The following is a 19921-nucleotide window of genomic DNA, read 5'->3' on the forward strand; positions in this document are numbered from 1 at the left end:
TCTGAGCTTTCTGAGCTGTTTCTTCACCTCCTTGGCCATCACGCTGTACCTGTTGGCAGCAATTTGTTTCTGTTGCCGGGTTCTGGCCTGATTCAACTCCTGTTTGAGCTTTTTCCTCTCCTCCACCTTCTGCCATGTCTCGTCCCTGATCCAAGGTTTACTGTTGACTGGTGATCTTCCCAGTACTTCTTCGCAGGCTCCTACAGTGGCCTGCTTGAAGGTAATCCAGGCGTGTTCCGCTGTTCTCTCATCTTGTTCCTCTATTTGAAGAGCCCCAAAGTGGTTTTGCAAGGCAATGTGGAAATCTTTCTTGTTCTCTTCCGTCTGTAGTTTTCTAACATCAAATTTTATTCGCGTGTTCTGTTGCTTCTTCTTGGCTGACAGCTTCATCTTCAGCTTTGCAACAACCAAATGGTGGTCAGATCCAATATCTGCTCCTCTTTTGGCTCTCACATCTTGCAATAAACTTCTCCAGTGCGGGCGGACTATGACGTGATCAATCTGGTTCTCTGTTTGATGGTCAGGCGAGACCCAGGTTATCTTGTGGCAGCGTTGGTAGGGAAAGAGGGTATCTCCAGTGGTCAGTTCGTTGAAGGCACAGAAGTCGGTAAGGAGTTCTCCATTTTCATTCATATTCCCCAAACCATTCTGCCCATCTCTCTCTCCCTGCCAGTGTTATCGCTGTCTACTTTGGCATTCAGATCTCCCATGACGATCAAGATATCTTGCTTAGGTACCTTTCCAACTACTGCTTGAAGCTGGGTGTAGAAGAGATCTTTTTCTTCTTCCTCTGCGTTGTTAGTTGGGGCGTAGCACAGGATAATGGATACCTTCTGGAATCTGGACTCAAACCTGGCTGTGAAGATACAGTCGGACACTGGTTCCCATTCTATCAAACTTCTGGCTGCTTCTTTGGACAACATCACGGCCACACCAGCCTCATGCGGGTCTTCCTCTTTTTCTTTGCTGGAATAGAGCAGAGTTTCTCCCATCTGCAGTTTGGTCTCAACAAAAGTATTCCACCTTGCTTCGCACATGCCCAGGAGTGTGAGGTGGTATCGGTTCATTTCCTTCACTGCCTGTGCGCACCTACCTGTCTCCTAAAGCGATCTCACATTCCATGTTCCAATTAGGATAGATTTCTTCTGTGAGAGCAGCTTTGGAACTGCCATTATGGTTTTCCTCGGGTGAAGGAGTGTTGTCAGCCCTGCGGCTTCCTGACGGGTTTGGTTGCAGTGCGTCTTCAGCCTCCTGAATGGGGCCCTGCTTTTCCCGAGATCTGGATTAGTGGTTGGCAATCTGTTGACGGTTTCTGTAACAATTGCTTGTTTTACGTGAACGGGTTGTTAGCCCATTGCACAACCCCCAACCTGGAGGACCAGGGGTTTTCTGTCGGGGTCACTTCCCCTAGGCGATGGCACTTCCATGCTAACGAGCTCCACCTGCCCGGGTTTGAAATCAGAGTTTACCCTCTCCCAGATAGGCTGCCATCCAAGGCTAACGAGTCCTATCTACCCGGGTCTGGAATCGGAGGTCCTTCTCCTAGGCTATGTTGGTTCGCGGCACCTTCTTCCATATTATCCGGTGCACCCCTCACATGAGGGATCCCCCATCCACCACCCAGGGGACGCGACTCAACGCCGTATAGCCCCAGCGTGAGGATGAAAGTCTTAAATTTCTAGTAATATTTTTAACAGTCTTGGAATATCTTTAAATGTCTTGAACTGTTTCTGAATATCAAAAATGCTATTGGCCTTTTACAAATATCTACGCTAATAGTTCTGACCTATCTAGCCATTAAAGTCTTTTATTTTCTGAACAGTTCACGAGAAGCTTGTTCTGCTCCAGCTTTATGGCACCATTTATATGTAAAAATATTTGTCACTCTGCAGTGACTTGCACATAGCAGAATAGTTCTGCATGGTGGCACAGATTGACTTGAGTTGATCCATAAAAGTTAAATACAAAATTGATTCCTCGATTAGCATCCAGTATTGCAAAAATTTACTAATTGCAAGATTTTGACATTGCCTTCTAGTGGTCTATGCAACACTTCATAAATCAATTGGGAGTCCTTACAGACTCCACTGACTGTAAGGAGTTTGTACGTTCTCCTTGTGACCATGTGGGTTTCCGTAGCATTCTTCAGTTCCCTTCCACGTTTCAAAGACACGTGCTTTAGATTAAGTAAGTTGTGGGCATACTATGTTGTCAGTAGAATCATAGCAACACTTCGGATTGTCCCGGGCACATCTTCAGATGTCTTGGTCATTGACACAACCAACTCATTTCAAATGCTGGATAAACTCAACAGGTCAGATTGCATCTTTGGAAGTGAGTAACCAGATGATGTTTCAGGCCGAGACCATTCATTGGGACTGGAAAGGAAGGAGGGAGGTGCCAAAATAAAAAAGGTGGGGGAGAAAGGAGGACAAGCTAGGTGGGTGGGGAGGGAGATGAAATAAGAAGCTGGAAGGTGGTAGATGGAAAAAGCAAAGGACTGGAGAAGAAGGAATCTGATAAAAGAGGGGAATGCATTATGGGAGAAAGGGAAGGAGGAGGGGCACCAGGGGAAGTTCCCTGCCTAAATGCAGGTAGACAAGGAAATGTTGTTTCTTGGTGAATGAAGCTAGTTAGTACTGCTATTCTGACATGTAAGTAGTGGTTTCGTGGAAGGCACTAATAGGGATACCAGGAATACACAGGGTAGTTACCAGGGATACACCTCTGGTTGTATAGGCATACTACCAGTGATGCATCCCTAGTAACTGCCTTCCATGAAACCACTGCTTGCATGCAAGATGATCTTTCATAATAGGGCTGTTTACTGGAGAGCTGTGGTTTTATTTAAGGTCTAGACTTGTTTGAAGTCTGGGCTCCTTCTTGTCTTCTTCTGGGTCAGCATGTACTCTTTATCTCACCTGGCCGTGCCATTCTCAGAGACATTCGTTGAATGCAAGTTCCAGACCAAGTGTTTGGAAGGATAAATGAGTAGTTTAACACTGATCCAGTGGTGGGTGACTGGGCCGCCCCTATTCAGTCTAGCTGGAGGTTATAAAAAAAATAGGAAGTGAGATTAGAATAGGATCTTAAAGAGAAAGGATCACTTTAAATTTTCAGAACAATGAATTATGTGTTATCTTCATGTCAAAGTTTGTCATGGTTGGAATGAATTATAGTAGGGCACAGATAGTGAGAGAGGATAAAAGAGAGAGTGTAAAAGACAAAATGTAAAAGAGTGAGAAAGCTACAGTTAGTTGGTATTTGCCAAGCCAATTCCTTGCCTTCAGCTCCTGATGTCTACAAACTACTTCTTGTGGCCACAATTTATGAACCCATTTATCTTCGGACCTGTTGAGTCAATCTCATTTTCAATCTGTTTACAAATACACTGATAACAAAGAAATTAAGGCACAAATCATTTATTTAACCAGATGCCGTGCAGCTTGAAATTAAAATGGACCTGTGATAGTTCTGTGACAGTTTATTAGCAGTAGCTACAAATTTTCACACAGTGGACACAAAATCGTTCCAGGCCACATAATTAGCTATCATTCTTATTTCATTTATTTTACTCTGAACATCAGCAAACTTGCTCATTAATAAATACAAATGCTAATCTGCTGTACTCTGAACACTGAACAGGAAAACAACAACTATTCCAAATTGCATGAGTCATGGTAAAATTGACCAAGTATGAGACTTTACACCAGGTTCCTAGAGATGGACCTGATCACCCATTAAAAAAAATTCAAAATAAATTCATCAATTCCATTTTACTTTTAAGAAGCAGTCAGACAGTGATAGGTTTAAGAGAGATTTAGGAGATTAAAGTTTAAAAGATTTAAATTGAAGAATAAAATCTAGGCTAACCCATCCATGCAGTGTTAACACAAGACTGCACTACCTCTGTGCAATTTCAAATGAGAAGTCAAACCAAATCCTTGTTCTCTCACAAATGAGTGACATAGAAAACATTTATCCCTTGTGTGCTGCCAATATTTATCCCTTTTCAGCATCATAAAATAAAAAGGATTTTTCAAATCACCAATTTATGAAGCTTGCTGTGCTTAAATTAGCTGCTGTTCTTTCTACTTTAGCACAAGACTAAAATACCATAAGATATAGGAACAGAATTAGGCTATTTGGCCCATCAAGTCTCCAAATTTCCTCTCAGACCCAATCTCCTGCTTTCCCCGCTCACCACCCCCCACCCCCATATCCCTTCATGCTGTGACCAATCAAGAATATATCAAACTCTGCCTTAACTATACATAAAATTTGGCCTCCACAGCATCCTGTGGCAAAGAATTCCACAGATTCACCACTTACTGGCTAAAGAAATTCCTCCTCATCTCTGTTCTAAAAGGATGCCCCTATTCTGAGTCTGTGTACTCTGCTCTTAGACTATCCCACCATAGGAAACATCATCTCCACATCCATTCTATCAAGGCCTTTCAGCATTTGATAGGTTTCAATGAGTTCACCCCTCATTCTTCTAAATTCTGGTGAATACAGATCCCAGTTCATCAAACACGCTTCATATGATAGCTATTCAATCCTGAAATCATTTTCCTGAACCTCTTTTGAACCCTCTCCAGTTTCAGCACATCCTTTCTAAGATAAGGGACCAAAACCTGCTCACAATATTCCAACTGAGACCTCACCAGTACTTCCTAAATTATCAACATTACATCCTTGCTTTTGTATTCTAGTCCTCTTGAAATGAATACTAACATCGGATTTGCTTTCATCACCACAGATTCAGCCAGCAAATTAACCTTTGGGTAATCCTACACAGAGACTGCTAAGCCTCTTTGCACCTCAGTTTTTAAGTTTAGCTCTATTTAGAAAATAGTTAACCCTCTTATCTCTCCTACCAAAGTGCATGGCCATACACTTTCCGAGACTGTATTCCTTCTGCAGTTTCTTTGCCTATTTTCCTAATATGTCTAATTCCTTCTGTAACCTCTCTATTTTCTCAAAACTATCTGCCCCTCCACCTCTCTTCATATCATGTGCAAACTCTGCAACGAAGCCATCAATTCCAACATCCAAATCATTGACGTATAACATAGAAGTGATCAGTCCCAACACAGTCAGAAAAGGCTCCCTTCTGTCACAGCCAGTCAAAAAGGCTACCTTTTTCCCACTCTTTGCCTCCTGCCAATCAGCCATTGTTTTATCAATGCTGGAATCTTTCCTGTAATACCATGGGCTCATGGTTTGTTAAGCAGCCTCAAGTGTGACATCTTGTCAAAGGCCTTCTGAAAATCAAAGTACTGTACACAATGTCAATTATTCTCCTTTGTGAATCCTACTTGTTATTTCTTCAAAGAATTCCAACAGATTTGTCAGGCAAGATTTTGTCTTGAAAACATGCTGACTATGACCTATTTTATAATGTGATTCTAAGTACCCTGAGGCCACACCCTCAATAATCGACTCCAACATCTTGCCAACCACTGAGGTCAGATGAACTGGCTTGTGGTTTCCTTTCTTCTGCCTCTCTCCCTTCTTGAAGAGGGGAGTGACATTTACAGTCTTCCAGTCTTCCGGAACCATTCTAGTGATTCTTGAAAGATCGTTATTAATGCTTCTACAATCTCTTTAGCCACCTCTTAAAGAACTTTGGAATGTACACCATCTGGTCCAGGTGACCTACCTAACTTCAGTCCTTCAGCTTTCCAAATTATGGTAACTTCACACTTTTCATGCCCCCTGACAGCTGGAACTTCTACTATACTACTTGTGTCTTCCACAGTGAAGACTGATGCAAAATACTTAATCAGTTTGTCCGCCATTGTAGCGATGTGCTACACACAGCGCTGAAATAATGACGCGCAGTCGGTAAGTCGTTTTGAGACTAGTTTATTCAAACTGCTGGCACTTAATCCCTAGCGCCCGCCCTCTCTGGGCGGAAATGACATCAGAGGTGCATTACCAAAGTCTCCCCCCACACGCTGGCTATTTGTGAGCCGGTTCGCCTTCGCAGAAAGTGGGTCACCACATAACCCTCCCCCAGAACCAGCGATACACCCCCCCCCCACGAATGTCCACAGTCTGGATCAGCCTCTGTTTGGGAGGTCTGCCTCTGCGCTGCAGTGCCTGAATCTCGACTGGCTGCACCGTCTACATGGACTGGTTTGAGTCGGTCCATCATGAAAACCTCCTCTTTCTCCCCAATGTCCAGAATGTACGTGGACCCGTTGTTGTTGATCACCTTGAATGGCCCCTCGTAAGGCCGCTGAGGTGGTGTCCAGTGTCCGCCCCTTCGTACAAACACAAACTTACAGTTCTGCAGGTCTTTGGGTACATGGGTCAGGGTCCATCGGTGCTGTGAAGTTAGCATGGGGGCCAGGTTGCCGAGCCTTTCGCGTAGTCTGTCCAGGACTGCTGCAGGTTCTTCCTCTTGCCCCCTTGGGGCTGGTATGAACTCTTCCGGGACGGCCAGGTGTGCGCCATACACCTTCTCGGCCGACGAGGCGTGCAGGTCCTCTTTGGGCACTGTGCGAATTCCAAGCAGGACCCAGGGAAGCTCGTCTACCCAGTTAGGTCCTCTCAGGCGGGCCATGAGAGCTGACTTCAAGTGACAGTGGAAGTGTTCCACTAGTCCGTTCGACTATGGGTGGCAGGCAGTAGTGTGGTGTAGCTGCGTTCCCAACAGGCTGGCCACAGCTGACCACAGGCTGGAGGTGAACTGGGCACCTCTGTTGGAGGTAATGTGGGCCAGTATCCTGAAGCGTGCTATTTGTGAGCCGATTCACCTGCGCAGAAAGTGGGTCGCCACACCATTTCATTATCCCCCATTAATATCTCCCCTGCATCGTTTTCCAGTAGTCTGATACCTCTCTTTTACAAATTATGTTCTTGAAGAAACTTTGGTATCCTATTTAATATTATTGACTGGTTTACCTTTGTATTCTATCTTTTCCTTCTTAATGACCTTTTAGTTGCTTTCTGTTGGTATTTAAGAGCTTCCCAATCCTCTAACATCTCACTAATTTTTGCCCTATTATATGCCCTCTTTGCCTTTTATGTTGGCTTTGACTTCACTTCTTAGCCACGGTTGTATCATCTTTCCTTTAGAATACTTCTTCCTCTTTGGGATGTATATATCATGTGTCTTCTGAATTACCTCCAGAAATTCCAAACATTACTGCTCTACTGTCATCCCTGCCAGTGTTTTTTTCCAAGAAATTCTGGACAATTCCTCTCTCATGGCTCTGTAATCAGTACAGTAATACTGATACATCTGACTTTAGCTTTTCCTTCTCAAATTTCAGGGTGAATTCTATTTTATTATCATCTGCCACTTGAAGTTCTTTTACCTTAAGCTCCCTAATCAATTTTGGTTTATTGCACAACTCCCAATCCAGAATAGCTGATCCCCTAGGGGGCTCAGCTCTGAGTTGCTAGAAAAAGCCATTTTGTAGAATCTAGAAATTCCCCCTCCTGTAATCCAGCACCAACCTGATTTTCCCAATCTACCTGCATATTGAAGTCTCCCTTGACTGTTGTAATATTGCCCTTTTGGCATGCATTTTCTATCTCCCCCTTATAATGTGTAGGCCACATCTTTACTTACTGTTTGGGGGTCTGTATGCAACTCCCATCAAAGTGTTTTTTTTTCCCTTGAAATTCCTCAGCTCTATCCACAATGATTGAATACCTTCTGACTCTATGTCACCTCTTTCTAATGATTTGATTTCATTTTTTTACCTCAGTAGTGGAACTTCAAAAGCACTAATAGGTTGTAAAAAACTCATGGTGTCCTGAGATTAGGATCTCGGCTTGAAATATGAGCTGTTCATTTTCTTCCATAGATGTTGCCTTTTGTGCTGAGTTCCTTCAGCATTATGCCTGTGTTGCATCTGTAGAATATCTGAATTTCTTTATGCTACTTTGTTAAATTAAAATCCTAAGAGCTGGAAGCAATGGGTGCAATTTTTCTGCACTTGGTAATTTCAGGTGAAGCATCTGTGTGAGTAGCTTACCCTACGTTTGCATTAAATGTAAGAAGTAAATTCCGTATTGGTCTTTCCCTGAAATCTCATTACTTCCACTGTCTTATCTTTACAGCTATCATTGTTCTGTTCATCACTCTGAAGCGGGGCAAGAAAGAGCCACTCATTATTTCAGAAGAAGATATTCGAGAGAATGTGGTGACATATGATGATGAGGGAGGAGGAGAAGAGGATACAGAGGCTTTTGATATTACAGCACTCAGAAACCCTGCAGCAGCTGAGGAAGTGAGATACCGGCGGGATGTCAGGCCTGATGTGCAACCCTTACCCAGGCAAAGACCCCCCTCAGCCCTCAACAGCCCTGACATTCATGAGTTTATTAAGCAAAAACTGCAGGAAGCAGACCTGGATCAGAGTGTTCCTCCATATGACTCTCTCCAGACATATGCATATGAAGGCCATGGATCCACGGCAGGATCGATCAGTTCACTGGATTCAGTCACTGCACATTCGGAGCAGGATTATAATTACCTTGGAGACTGGGGACTTCAGTTCAAAAAACTGTCTGAACTGTACGGAGTAGAGAAATCAGACAGAACCACTTAGTTTCATTACCATAGTAAAACACTGTATGTAAAACAAAAAAAATCAGATTTTCATTTCTTAAGCTGCAATTGTTACACAATTTTACTGTAGCAACAAGTGCCCTTTTAATATTTTGAAACATGGGTTCAACAAACAAGCAGAAGGAACACATTTTGAAAATATAAAGAATAAACAAAAATATTTTCCCTGGTGTATATTTTTTATTGTTTAATAAAGTTCATTGTACCATAATAAAGACACTGTGCTATAGTTTAAGATTAGGCAGTTTGGTTCAATATAGTATGGCAGATAAAGCTCTGGAGTTAAATTTATGATGTTTTGGAGCATCACCATCATGCTTTATGAACACCATTGATTTTTCTTTCATTTAGGTAGAGTGGGTGATTAAGTTACAACTGGTGCAAGAGATAGACAGATAAACCTTATGGTGATTTTTACATAACTCGCAGGCTGTCCCATTGAAGTAGGCTTATTATTGCAGATTAGGAAATGTTCCAACAGAACGTGATAATATCAAACTGCTTTTAAATAATGTAGAGTAATGGATATAGGCATGGTTAAGGAGGATATGCTTGTTTAAAATAATTTCGTGGGACTTTTTACAACAGAGAGAGCAAACTGGAGCTTGCTTTACCATCCCATCCAAAAGAATGCACCTTCAACAGAACAGAGCTTCCTCCTACTCCTCTGGATAACAGTGCACCATTGGTGCATAGTTTATAATGAGTGATCTGTAACGTTGGATGATTAGATTGAGTGGTAAGATTACTTGCATTGATTTGAGTGTAAAATCTTCAGTTATTCAATGCAGTTACAGTATAATTGTTTCTTTTCCTATTGAACAACATTTTCGATGGACTTAAATATGGTGCACTTTCATTAAGACAATTTAAAATTAGTATGATGTTAAAATGAACATTTTAATCATAAATATTTAGCAAGCCAATGTTGAGATTACAGTGGCAAAATAGTGAACTGATTGGACAATCATCAGAGGCCTAAACTATTGGTCTAGAAAGGATAGCTTAGATACTACAATATCAGCTAAGAAATTTAAATTTGATTAACTAGGTAAAACTATAATGAAACATATGGGTAATTATTAAAAATTATGCCTGCTACTTCAATCATTCAAGAAAGGAAGTCTGCTGCCCTTACATATTCTGTGCTAGCTGTGATGGCCTATTCATCACTGTGGAATCTGAGATGCCCAATCAGGAACAAGTAAAAAAACTGGCCTCGCCAGTGATGCCCATCTCTGAGAATGAATGATAAAGCAAAAGTCTAATTTGGAATCAGAAAATGAATTTTAATTGTTCTCTTGGTGTATACTGCTCAATTTCTACATATTTTTTAAATTACATATTTTTTGATATGAATCTTTTAAAACAACTCTGATAGTGCTTGTGGGTCTAAGGAAATGAGTACCATTTAAAAAAAAGGCATTCCTTACCCAGTACAATTTCACAATGGTCCTGTGAAAACCAAAGTGAACTTTAAGAGCTTGGGGGCCCTGGTGAGGGGAATTCGGAATTCTTTGTGTTGTGATCCTGTTGTTATCAACACCCTCTAGTGACTGATTGCACAATAAAAATGTTTTTTTACATAGCAAATACACATGCTAATGGCTGAATTATGAGTATTATTTTCCTCAGTGTCTGAATATGTTGAATGGAGCTGTCATTGGTGATACCAATGAAAGACGACTGATTGAGATATTTTCAGAAATAAGCGTTGCATACAATTCATGGTATTTAATGGTTGTTTATTTAGAGTGGGGCAACAGTATAGCTTGCAGAATGGCATGTCAAAGATTTGCATTTGCATTATGCATAGAATTATGAATACATCAGTGTTGTCAAAGAGGGTCAAAGCAAGCAGAATGATTGAGTTTAATTTAATAATTGAATTAAGACAGAATATGAAGAAAGATTTAAAACATTTTTCTCAGGAAAAGGGGATAAAGAGTCTAATTTACAGTCATTTTTAATATTTGCAAAGGAGAGGAGATCGATGCAATAGATTTAACCTGAAGAATAGTTGAAGTGTAGATTAACAGAGATAGAGAAAGCATGGAAAGAAAGCCTTTGGTTCAACAAGTCCTCAGTAACTATCAGCAACCCATTTACACTAATACTACTCTAAATCCATCTTTTTAATGTTCTTCCCCACATTTTTGTCAATTTCCCCTAGATTTTACCATTTATTTATGGTGGCCAACTTATCATTGGGATACCGGAGGAAACCAGCTTACCTGGAAGGAGGGAGAATGCACAAACTGCACAGAGAATAGAACCCAAATCAGGATTGAACTTCTGTCTGTGCCCCTATGAAAAGATGGTACTATTAGCTGCATCGCTGCACCACTTCATAACATTTGACTAGTAGAAACACAATGTCTGGCCCTATAATTCAATGAAAAGATTCAGTAGACAGAATAAATATTCATATGTATAAATATTCATGCTGTACTCATATGAGCACAGTATGAGTTTAGAGGAGCTTGTGTGGTATTACATCATTTCTGGAATCCAAAATGTACATATTCACAGGAAGCTCCTCAGCGAGAAGAAGCTGAGTTTCCATCATTTGACGTTGTCTAGCAACGGAGACACTAATGAAACAAACACCAAATTTGCAACATTACCTAACAAGGATCAAAAGGCAACAAGTTGGGAGTTGGGTCTAAATGAACATAAATAAAAGGCATAAAAAACCTAAATAAAGAGCACTATGACTGAGACTGAACATGAAGTTAATGATTGCTGATCCAAAGAGTGTACATCTCATAACTGTCAGAGATTTTTCAACAATTTGCTTAAAGACAAAGCAAGACCTTTGTGAATCAGAGTGGAGCTTTTGAGCTGCCAGTACGACCTGGCACTTTCGAGGTCTGAGCTGATGTCTTAAAGGTGTAGCGTGGTGTGTATGGGCTGAATTGAGGTGGCAGGGCTTAGGCCAAAGAGCGAGGAACGAGCCAATACTTGGCCGTTGCTGCAACGGACTTGGAAGTGATATGAAGCAGCAGAACTAAGGCAAGGCGAGACAGAGTGGCAGGGTCCGGGACAAGCCGATGTTTGACCAATTTAAACGCCTGGCCAGATTGGAGAGGTCAGGTACGGATCGAACTGAGGCAGCGAGTCCCGGGCCCCAAGTCCAAGAATGGGAAACAAGCCAAGGTTTGGCTGATGGAAGTGCCAGGCCAAATCAAAAAGATCAAGGTGCTGGGGCCAGAGGAGAGGGATGTGCCAGTTTTCAGCTCGCAATTCGTGAGGTTTACTCATCACTGCGTTTGCATGATCTTTTTTTTTGCACATCGGGTATTTAATGGTCTTTTTATTTAATGGGTTCTACTGGGTTTCTTTGTTTTATAGTTGCCTGTACGGAGATTAATGTCAAAGTTGTATGTAATCTATGTACTTCGATAACACTAGACAGCAATTATTTTTCAAAAGTGTTGCTGGCTCATAATTTATTTTTGTTTATAATAGAGTTGAAACTAAACACAAGTACATTTTCAGACTACTTGTATTAACTTTCATGGAATATAATGGATTCAATTGCATAACAGTGCTGACATTTTGTAATAGTTCAACTAAGCCAAAAACATTGAGGGTTTTCATTTGTACTCAATGTCTGAGGCTTCTCGCTTAAATGCCCAACTATAATCAGTAAGCATTGATAGATACCAGTTGCTCTGATACCATTTCTCCAAGACCACAATGTCTTGGTGAAATCTTTCACCATGCTCATCACTGACAGCGAGGAGCAAGTCTAAATGGGAATGTAAAAAATTAATCTTCTGTAATGTGTTGCACTTCATGGTTTTGTATGCTTGAAGCATGTTGTCAACCAGCTCTGTTGCTATTTCAGCAACTTCCTGGAATGCCTTCTGTGCAACTTTCTCCGGTCCCACCTGAATTTCTTTGAATTACCTCTCTTTGATGACCAGTTTGATTTGCGGACCAAAAAAATGTCTTCCTTCATCTTAGCATCAACTATTCTGACTTGAATTGTGAATTGAAATAACAAATATAAGCAATTTCATTAAAAAAAACTGTGCTTGATAGGAAATTTTGTGGTGATTTTCAGGGTCAGCAGCCCAAATTCCATAAGTTACACCCAAAAGTAGTCAGGAAATATATATTGTCCAGTGTAATAAATATTCATTGAATTCTGAATGCATCAACAAAATACTGGTAAATCCATTGAAAAACAAATACACGTCTTTGGAAATATCAAGCTTATGAAAAAGAACTGATACGGATGAATGATTTTACTTGATCATTCTAAGACAAGATGAAAATCTATAAATCCTCAGTAGGCATACTGAAGGACAGGAAGTATGAATGGCAGCTGACCCATGCTTTTACGTTGATAATTTGAAAGCACAGTGAATTATAGGCTTTCTTCCCCCTTCCTGCACATCTATAATAAGGAAGGGATAAAGATTATAAGGACGTAGAAAATTGGAATGAGTGACAATGCAATGTAAACAAATCTCATTCTTTTGGATGTCCCACAGCAAGGATCAATGGGTTGCTCACTAGGAGTTTGCTACTGACAGAGGGAATGATGATTTTAAAACTAAGTCAAAAATCAAAGTCAAACTTGAATTTTCGTCATACACTAAATGTACACACAGGTGCAATGACAGCTTACTGCGGTATTGTAGCCACATAGCATCATACAAGCAGCATTCACAAAATGAATTAAACATAAAATATATACATTTTATAAGCAAACGTTATTAAAACAAAGCAAAGAATTCAATGTGTCTGGAGTGAGTTGGGTTTTGCAGGTTGGTTCAAAAACCAAATGGGTGAAGTTAAGTAGTTGTTCTTAAACTTCATGGTGTGGGACTTTAGACTTCTGTACCTACAGTGATGGTTGTAAATATGGCATGGACCGGGTCGTAGGGAGGTTTGAATTAACCTAGATGCACCTTAGGTCGAAAATGCAGGGGTGATGACAGAGCCAGATTTTGTGGCAGTTCAAACATGGGCATTAAAGTTTTGAGGAGCTGTACTTTATCAGGATGAAACATGCAGGGCCAAGTAAAAGTGCACTGTAATAGTCAATTCAAGGCGAACAATATCTTGGAGAGTTACATTATTATGCTCGGCAGTAGAGGCAGCATTATTATTTCTAGGTTGTCATAATTCTGCCTTTATAAATACACATTTTCAAAAATTTTTAAATGGTCCTTTATCATTCATATTTTGAAACATTTGCTTTTATAAACTGAAGAGCAAAATGGCAGATCTGTCATCTTTCCTGTCTTGATTACCAACTAGATTCCAGAATACAATACAAAAGAGCATGCATATCATTCCTTCCACTATAGCAGCAACCAAATAATTTGCACACTGTTAAAATTAACACTTAATAAGGTATGGTAGTCTGGTAATTAACCATCCAGGACTTGGACTAAATTTGCTGACCTGAGTTCAAATCCAACTCATAGGCTGAGAGCATAAATTCACCTATTTTGATGATTTGGAATCAGAAGTTAATCAATGAACCGTGATCAAGGAACTGTTGAGTAGTTATAAAGAATAACCTGGATCATTAATATTTTTTACCCACGTTTGCCTTAATATGAATCCACACACTCGATAATTTGTCTCTGGATATGAAGATGCAGAGATCCGGAAAGGGGACTGTCAGAAATAGTCCGGGTGAACTTATGGGCAAGATTGAAGATGGTGGCAAAGTTGACGAGGTTACCATGAATAGTGGAAGCAGCATTAAAGCAATTGTTGATGTTGTGGAGAAACAGTCAAGAGGGGTAAGTACTTGCCAGGGTAAGTTTGGCTACATAGCCAGCAAAAGGACAGGTGTAGCTGGCAGCAATATGAGTGCCCATGGGTACACATTTTATTTGTAGGAAGTGTGAGAAATCAAAAGAAAAGATGTTCAGCATAAGAACAAGTTCTGCCAAGTGGATAAGAGTGTTGGTGGAGGCAAGCTGGTTGGATATTTATTGGTTGGAAATTAGGACTATTCTAGTTAGCCAACAAAAGACAGACTTGCTGGGGCCTATGCATCAGGTGAGCAACCGTTTCCCAGAAAAGTTAAACCACTTTCTCTTCACCATCATTTTCATCCATCTGTCAGAGCTTGTTCATTGCCTGAACAGCAGCTTCACCCACTGGATAAAGCAGCTTATCTTTTGCTCTTATTTATGGCATGAGTACATTTTTCAATTGAATTCTCAAAGGACAACACAAAAATCAAAAATATTATGTGCAGGATGAAAATGATGAATATGAGGGGGGATTTAACTAAAGCGTCTTTTGTGTTAAAAATCATCAGTTCAGCCTTCGCTGCTTCATAATATTTTTTGATTCCATGAAAAATTTAGTGACAATAGAAGTAAATATAACTCATGGAGATAAATTTCTGTATTATTGTAAAATGTAATTGGTTTCTTTAAAAACTTCAAAAGCTAGTCTACAAAATAGTTAATCAATACTGATCAAGGTCTGGAGCCATCTGAAGGGTTCTTAGTGCAATGTTGTTGTATGTAAAGCTGTGGCATAGAACCATAGAACATTACAGCACAGAAACAGGCCTTTTGGCCCTTCTTGGCTGTGCCGAACCATTTTTCTGCCTTGTCCCACTGACCTGCACCTGGCCCATATCCCTCCATACACCTCTCATCCATGTACCTGTCCCAGTTTTTCTTAAATGTTAAAAGTGAGCCCGCATTTACCACTTCATCTGGCAGCTCATTCCACACTCCCACCACTCTCTGTGTGAAGAAGCCTCCCCAATGTTCTCTTTAAACTTTGCCCTCTTCATCCTTAACCTATGTCCTCTGGTTTTTTTCTCCCCTAGTCTCAGTGGAAAAAGCCTGCTTGCATTCACTCTATCTGTACCCATCATAATTTTATATTTCTCTATCAAGTCTCTACATAAATATAGAAATTATACTTTATGTAATATTTCAAAATCTGACTCAAGCAATATTCACTTCATATAAATTCTCAACAATAAGAAGTCATTCAGTGAAGTTTAATCAGTTTTATTACATTACTTGCTGAATAAGTAAAGCCAGTAATAGACATCAAATTTCTATATCAATGTTATGGCTAATCGATACTTTTAAGCATAACCTTGGGACATATTTAATTAATTTTTGTTTCTATATCTGCCATTATGTTCTAAAGTTAGCTTCACTGATGACAGAAGGAAAAAGGAAGAGGATCAATAGCAGGATTGCAGTTGTTCATCAGTGACTTATTGAGCCATACATAAATATCAGTTATTTGTCGTCGATGCATCACAAAATCCTTCAGATCCACTGGAAGAATAAGGAAACCAAAGTCAGTGTCTTCTCCCAAACCACCGTCTCCAGAAATGAGTCCTAATTGCACGCAGTCACTCTGTAGCGCAGGCCTGACATCAGATTCATTAAAAGACTTAATTTCAAGTTCTGTCACAGCAAGAGATTAATAAGTCAAGGAAAACTTTCAAAACCAGTTCAGAAAAATGCAGCTGTCCCACTGACTTTTGGTTTATAACTTTCAGGATAGTACTGTAAATCTCAGTTCCATGGCAGAAGTATTGTACCACCTTCCAAACTACTCACATACTTGCCCCATCAGAAACCTCCTGCACCCTCTGTGGAAGAGTCTGAAAGTCCCACCCAAACATCAGTAACAATTCAGAGTCCATGACACCAGAGTGGAAGCATATCAACCTTGATCCTGGGGATTGCTTGAGAAGATAACATTAGTGAGTGTGTGTTGAATATTTTGTACCCTAAACATTGTTGCTTTGAACTAGAGAAAGGAATTTCTGGGCAGTGAATTCAAGAATTAAAGGTAGTATTTAAATATACAAGGGTATGTGGGTGAAATGGGGTGGGTGTAATAGTTAATACAAAGGAGGGTCACGTCAAAATATTATATAAAAGCATATTTAAATTTCTTTATTTAGATGGTGGTAAACTCTGAACATAATTAGAAAATGAACATCAATGTATTTAAGTACAAAGTTGCATGTAGAGGAAAAGGAGGTTATGAACTACTAGGAAAATAATTATCTAAGTGGCAGCAGTGTGAACTAGGGATACAAACATACTAATCGCTAAAATTAGCAATGCAGCTTATTAAGGCTATATAGCAAGTAAAGTATAATTATCAGATGGATAGCTTTAAAAAAGAGTGGAATTATTGAATTTTGATAACTCAGGATCTATAGTCCCGATGAAGAGATTCAGCCCAATTGTTTATTCCTTTCCATAGGCGCTGCCTAGTTAAGCATTTGCAGAAGAAAAGAAGAGTAGGATACATTGATCAAGACAGATGAAATGGAAGAAGGTTGTTGGGATCTGTTGGTTTAAATGACCTGTTTCTGCCTTGCAAAGTCTATGTAGTGGATGAAGTGGATCAACCCATGGTTGAATGGCGGAACAGACTCGATAGGCCAATTGGCCTACTTCTCCTAAATCTTACTGTAATATTACTGTATATAATGATATAAAACATATTAAGGTATCAAATGTTTTAAGTTTAGTATAGCATTAATTTTTTAGCTTATTATATGGCACTAATATTTCTGTAGAAATCAGAACGTAATTTGATAATAATACATCTCTAAAACTTGGCCTGTATTATATAGGCTAAGTCAAAACATGTAAAAGACTGATTTCAGAGAATTAAACTGTTAAGACATAAGACCATAAGACATAGGATAATTAGGGTAGTGTAATTATCAGATAGATAGCTTTAAAAAAGAGTGATTTTTTTGAATTTTGGTAACTCAGAATCTATAGTCCTGATGAAGAGACGGAGCCCAATTGCTTATTCCTTTCCATAGGCGCTGTCTGACCTGCTGAGTTCCTCCAGCATTTTGCGCATTGTTCTGAATTCCCAGCACCTGCAGAATCTCTTGTGTTTATTATGGAGTTGTAATTTTCATGAAAAGGGGTTGAGGTATTGGGGAGATGCAGAAATGATTGATCAGAACATGGATTTAACTATCAGTAGAGAACTGAGATTAATATGCTGAATTAAAAGATGAAATTGAAAACTTTGGAAAACGAAGGCGGTATACATTGTCCCGATAGTAATATCTGGAACTGGTGACATCCCAAAGGCACTACACAATAGCATTAAACTATTAGGATTACAGAACAATATCTATGTAAATCTTCAGAAAGCCACAATACTAAACACCACTGGTATAGTCCAGAAGTTCCTAGTAACTGACAAATGAGCATGCTTGGCTATACCTGTACCTCAGATTCTACTAGCCTGAACTGAGAAAAAAATGTAAAAAAAAAACAATAATAAGCAATAGATTTTGAGTACATGGGAAGAAGAGTGCTTGAAGGTGAATCCATAGGTTGTGGGAACATTTCAGTGATGGGGCAAATTAGATTGAGTGAAGTTACCTGCTTTGGTTCAAGATCCTGATGGTTGAGGATGCAAAAACTCTTCCTGAACTTGGTGCTGTGAGTCCTGAGGCTTCTGAATGGCCTTCCTTGTGGCAGCAGTGAGAACATGGCCTGGATGTTGAGGATCCTTGATGATGGATGTTGTTTTTCTGCATGTAACTGTACTCAATTGGGGGGGGGGGGGGGGTGGAGCTTTAACCGTGATGTGCTGATCTGTACCCACTACTTTTTATAGGCTTTTCTGTTCCAGAGCTTGGGTGTTTCCATAACAGGCTGTGATGTAATCAGTCAATATATTATCCATTACACATCTATAGATGTCTGTCAAAGTTTTAGATGATATGCTGAATCTTCACAAACTGCTAAGGAAGTCAAAATGCTGCCATGCTTTCTTTGTAATGGCTCTTGTGTGTGGGACTCAGGAAAGATCCTCCGAATTAAAAATTCCAAGGAATATAGTCAGTACCAGTCCCATATTTAGCCTGAGAGAATCCTCACTCATTAAATACAAGAGACTGTAGACTTGCAGTCACTTTGGAATATGATTAATTGGTTTATTTGTATTTTGTATTCTGAGGTAATAATTTTAAGAGGAAATAACAGGAAATAATTATTTTTTAAAAAATTATGAACATTTAAAAGTTTTATTGATGTATTCTCCAATATCTTTAATGAACACTTAATTTACATTTCTGCTGTAAAAATACACTCAGTGGCCACATTATTAGGTACGTCCTGTACCCACTAAAGTGGCCACTGAATGTATGCTTGTGGTCTTCTGCTGACGTAGCCCATCCATTTCAAAGTTTGATGTGCTATACATTCAGAGATGCTATTCTGCTCACTATTGTTGCAATGCATGATTGAGTTACTGTCACCTTTCTGTCAGTTTGAACCAGTCTGCTCAATCTTGGTGTGTCTGTGCACAACTACATATCAATTAATTAAAAGCACACATATGGGAGATGGCTTTAACTGGTGTCTTCACCTTGTAGTGAGAGGGAGAGAGAGAGAGAGTTAGAGAATAATGCACATGTGTAAACAGTGCAATTGTGCAGTTCTGCAATGTATTCAGAAATGTTTTCATTTTTTTTGACTAGTTTCTTGTGCAAAATCTAAATCTCTCATCTATTGCCAACGGTTTTGGGCTCAAGTGATTTTGTAAAATTGTAACAATATCATCAAATTGCTTGCATGCTGGCTTTTCAGGGGCTACTAAGTTGTATAAGAGACTGCACGTCATTGTATCCATTAAGCTAAGAAGAGAAGGGGCTTTCTTTTGCTCCTGCATGTTGTTCGCTTTACAATACAGTTCAGCCTTCATTATATATGACTTTCTGCCTTCATTAGCACTATCAAATTAATCAACTTTCCCGACTGTAGCAATCGCCACATTATTTTGACTTTAAATTCAACATGTCTTTTACTGTTATTCATGATGATCTCGTGCTGTTTACCTCTCACTGCTTCATCCCATAACTGTTGGTGCAATTTGTGATATTTTCTGACACTCATGTTTGTACTCATTGTCAATTTGTTGTGTTTGTGAACAACTACATATCAATTAAACAAAAGCACACATGCAGGAAATAGCTTTAACTGATACATCCAGATTGCAGCGAGAAAGAGAGAAAAAAAATAATGCACATGAGTAGACAACAGCGCATGGGCAGACAATAGATAAATACATAATGTTGATGCAGAGTCATTGCTCCAAAAAGAAATAGATCCATACATTACAATTCTCTTCTGACCTCTTTCATTAACAAGGCATTTTTGCCCACAGAACTGCCATTCACTGCATGTTTATCGTTTTCCACACCATTCTTTGTTTTGAAATGTAACACCTCCTGCCTAGGAAGCCACTTGGGTCTGCACCAAAATGCCTGCTGGAGCACCAGGTCCATAGCAGATGCCATCTCATTGTCTCTTCACTCAG

General features: G+C 39.8%; 1 protein-coding gene across 1 annotated transcript in view; it reads left to right on the forward strand.

Annotated features, from left to right (window-relative positions):
- LOC132378672 (cadherin-18) overlaps positions 1 to 8706 on the forward strand; it is a 662384-nt gene extending 653678 nt beyond the window's left edge. Inside the window, exon 13 of the mRNA XM_059945774.1 lies at positions 8083 to 8706. Within this exon, the coding sequence (XP_059801757.1) occupies positions 8083 to 8573 (491 nt within the window). The 3' untranslated portion in view covers positions 8574 to 8706. The remainder of the gene's footprint in view (positions 1 to 8082) is intronic.
- Positions 8707 to 19921: the final 11215 nt, after the last annotated feature.

Source organism: Hypanus sabinus, chromosome 20 (genome assembly GCF_030144855.1).
Source record: "Hypanus sabinus isolate sHypSab1 chromosome 20, sHypSab1.hap1, whole genome shotgun sequence".
Taxonomy (NCBI): domain Eukaryota; kingdom Metazoa; phylum Chordata; class Chondrichthyes; order Myliobatiformes; family Dasyatidae; genus Hypanus; species Hypanus sabinus.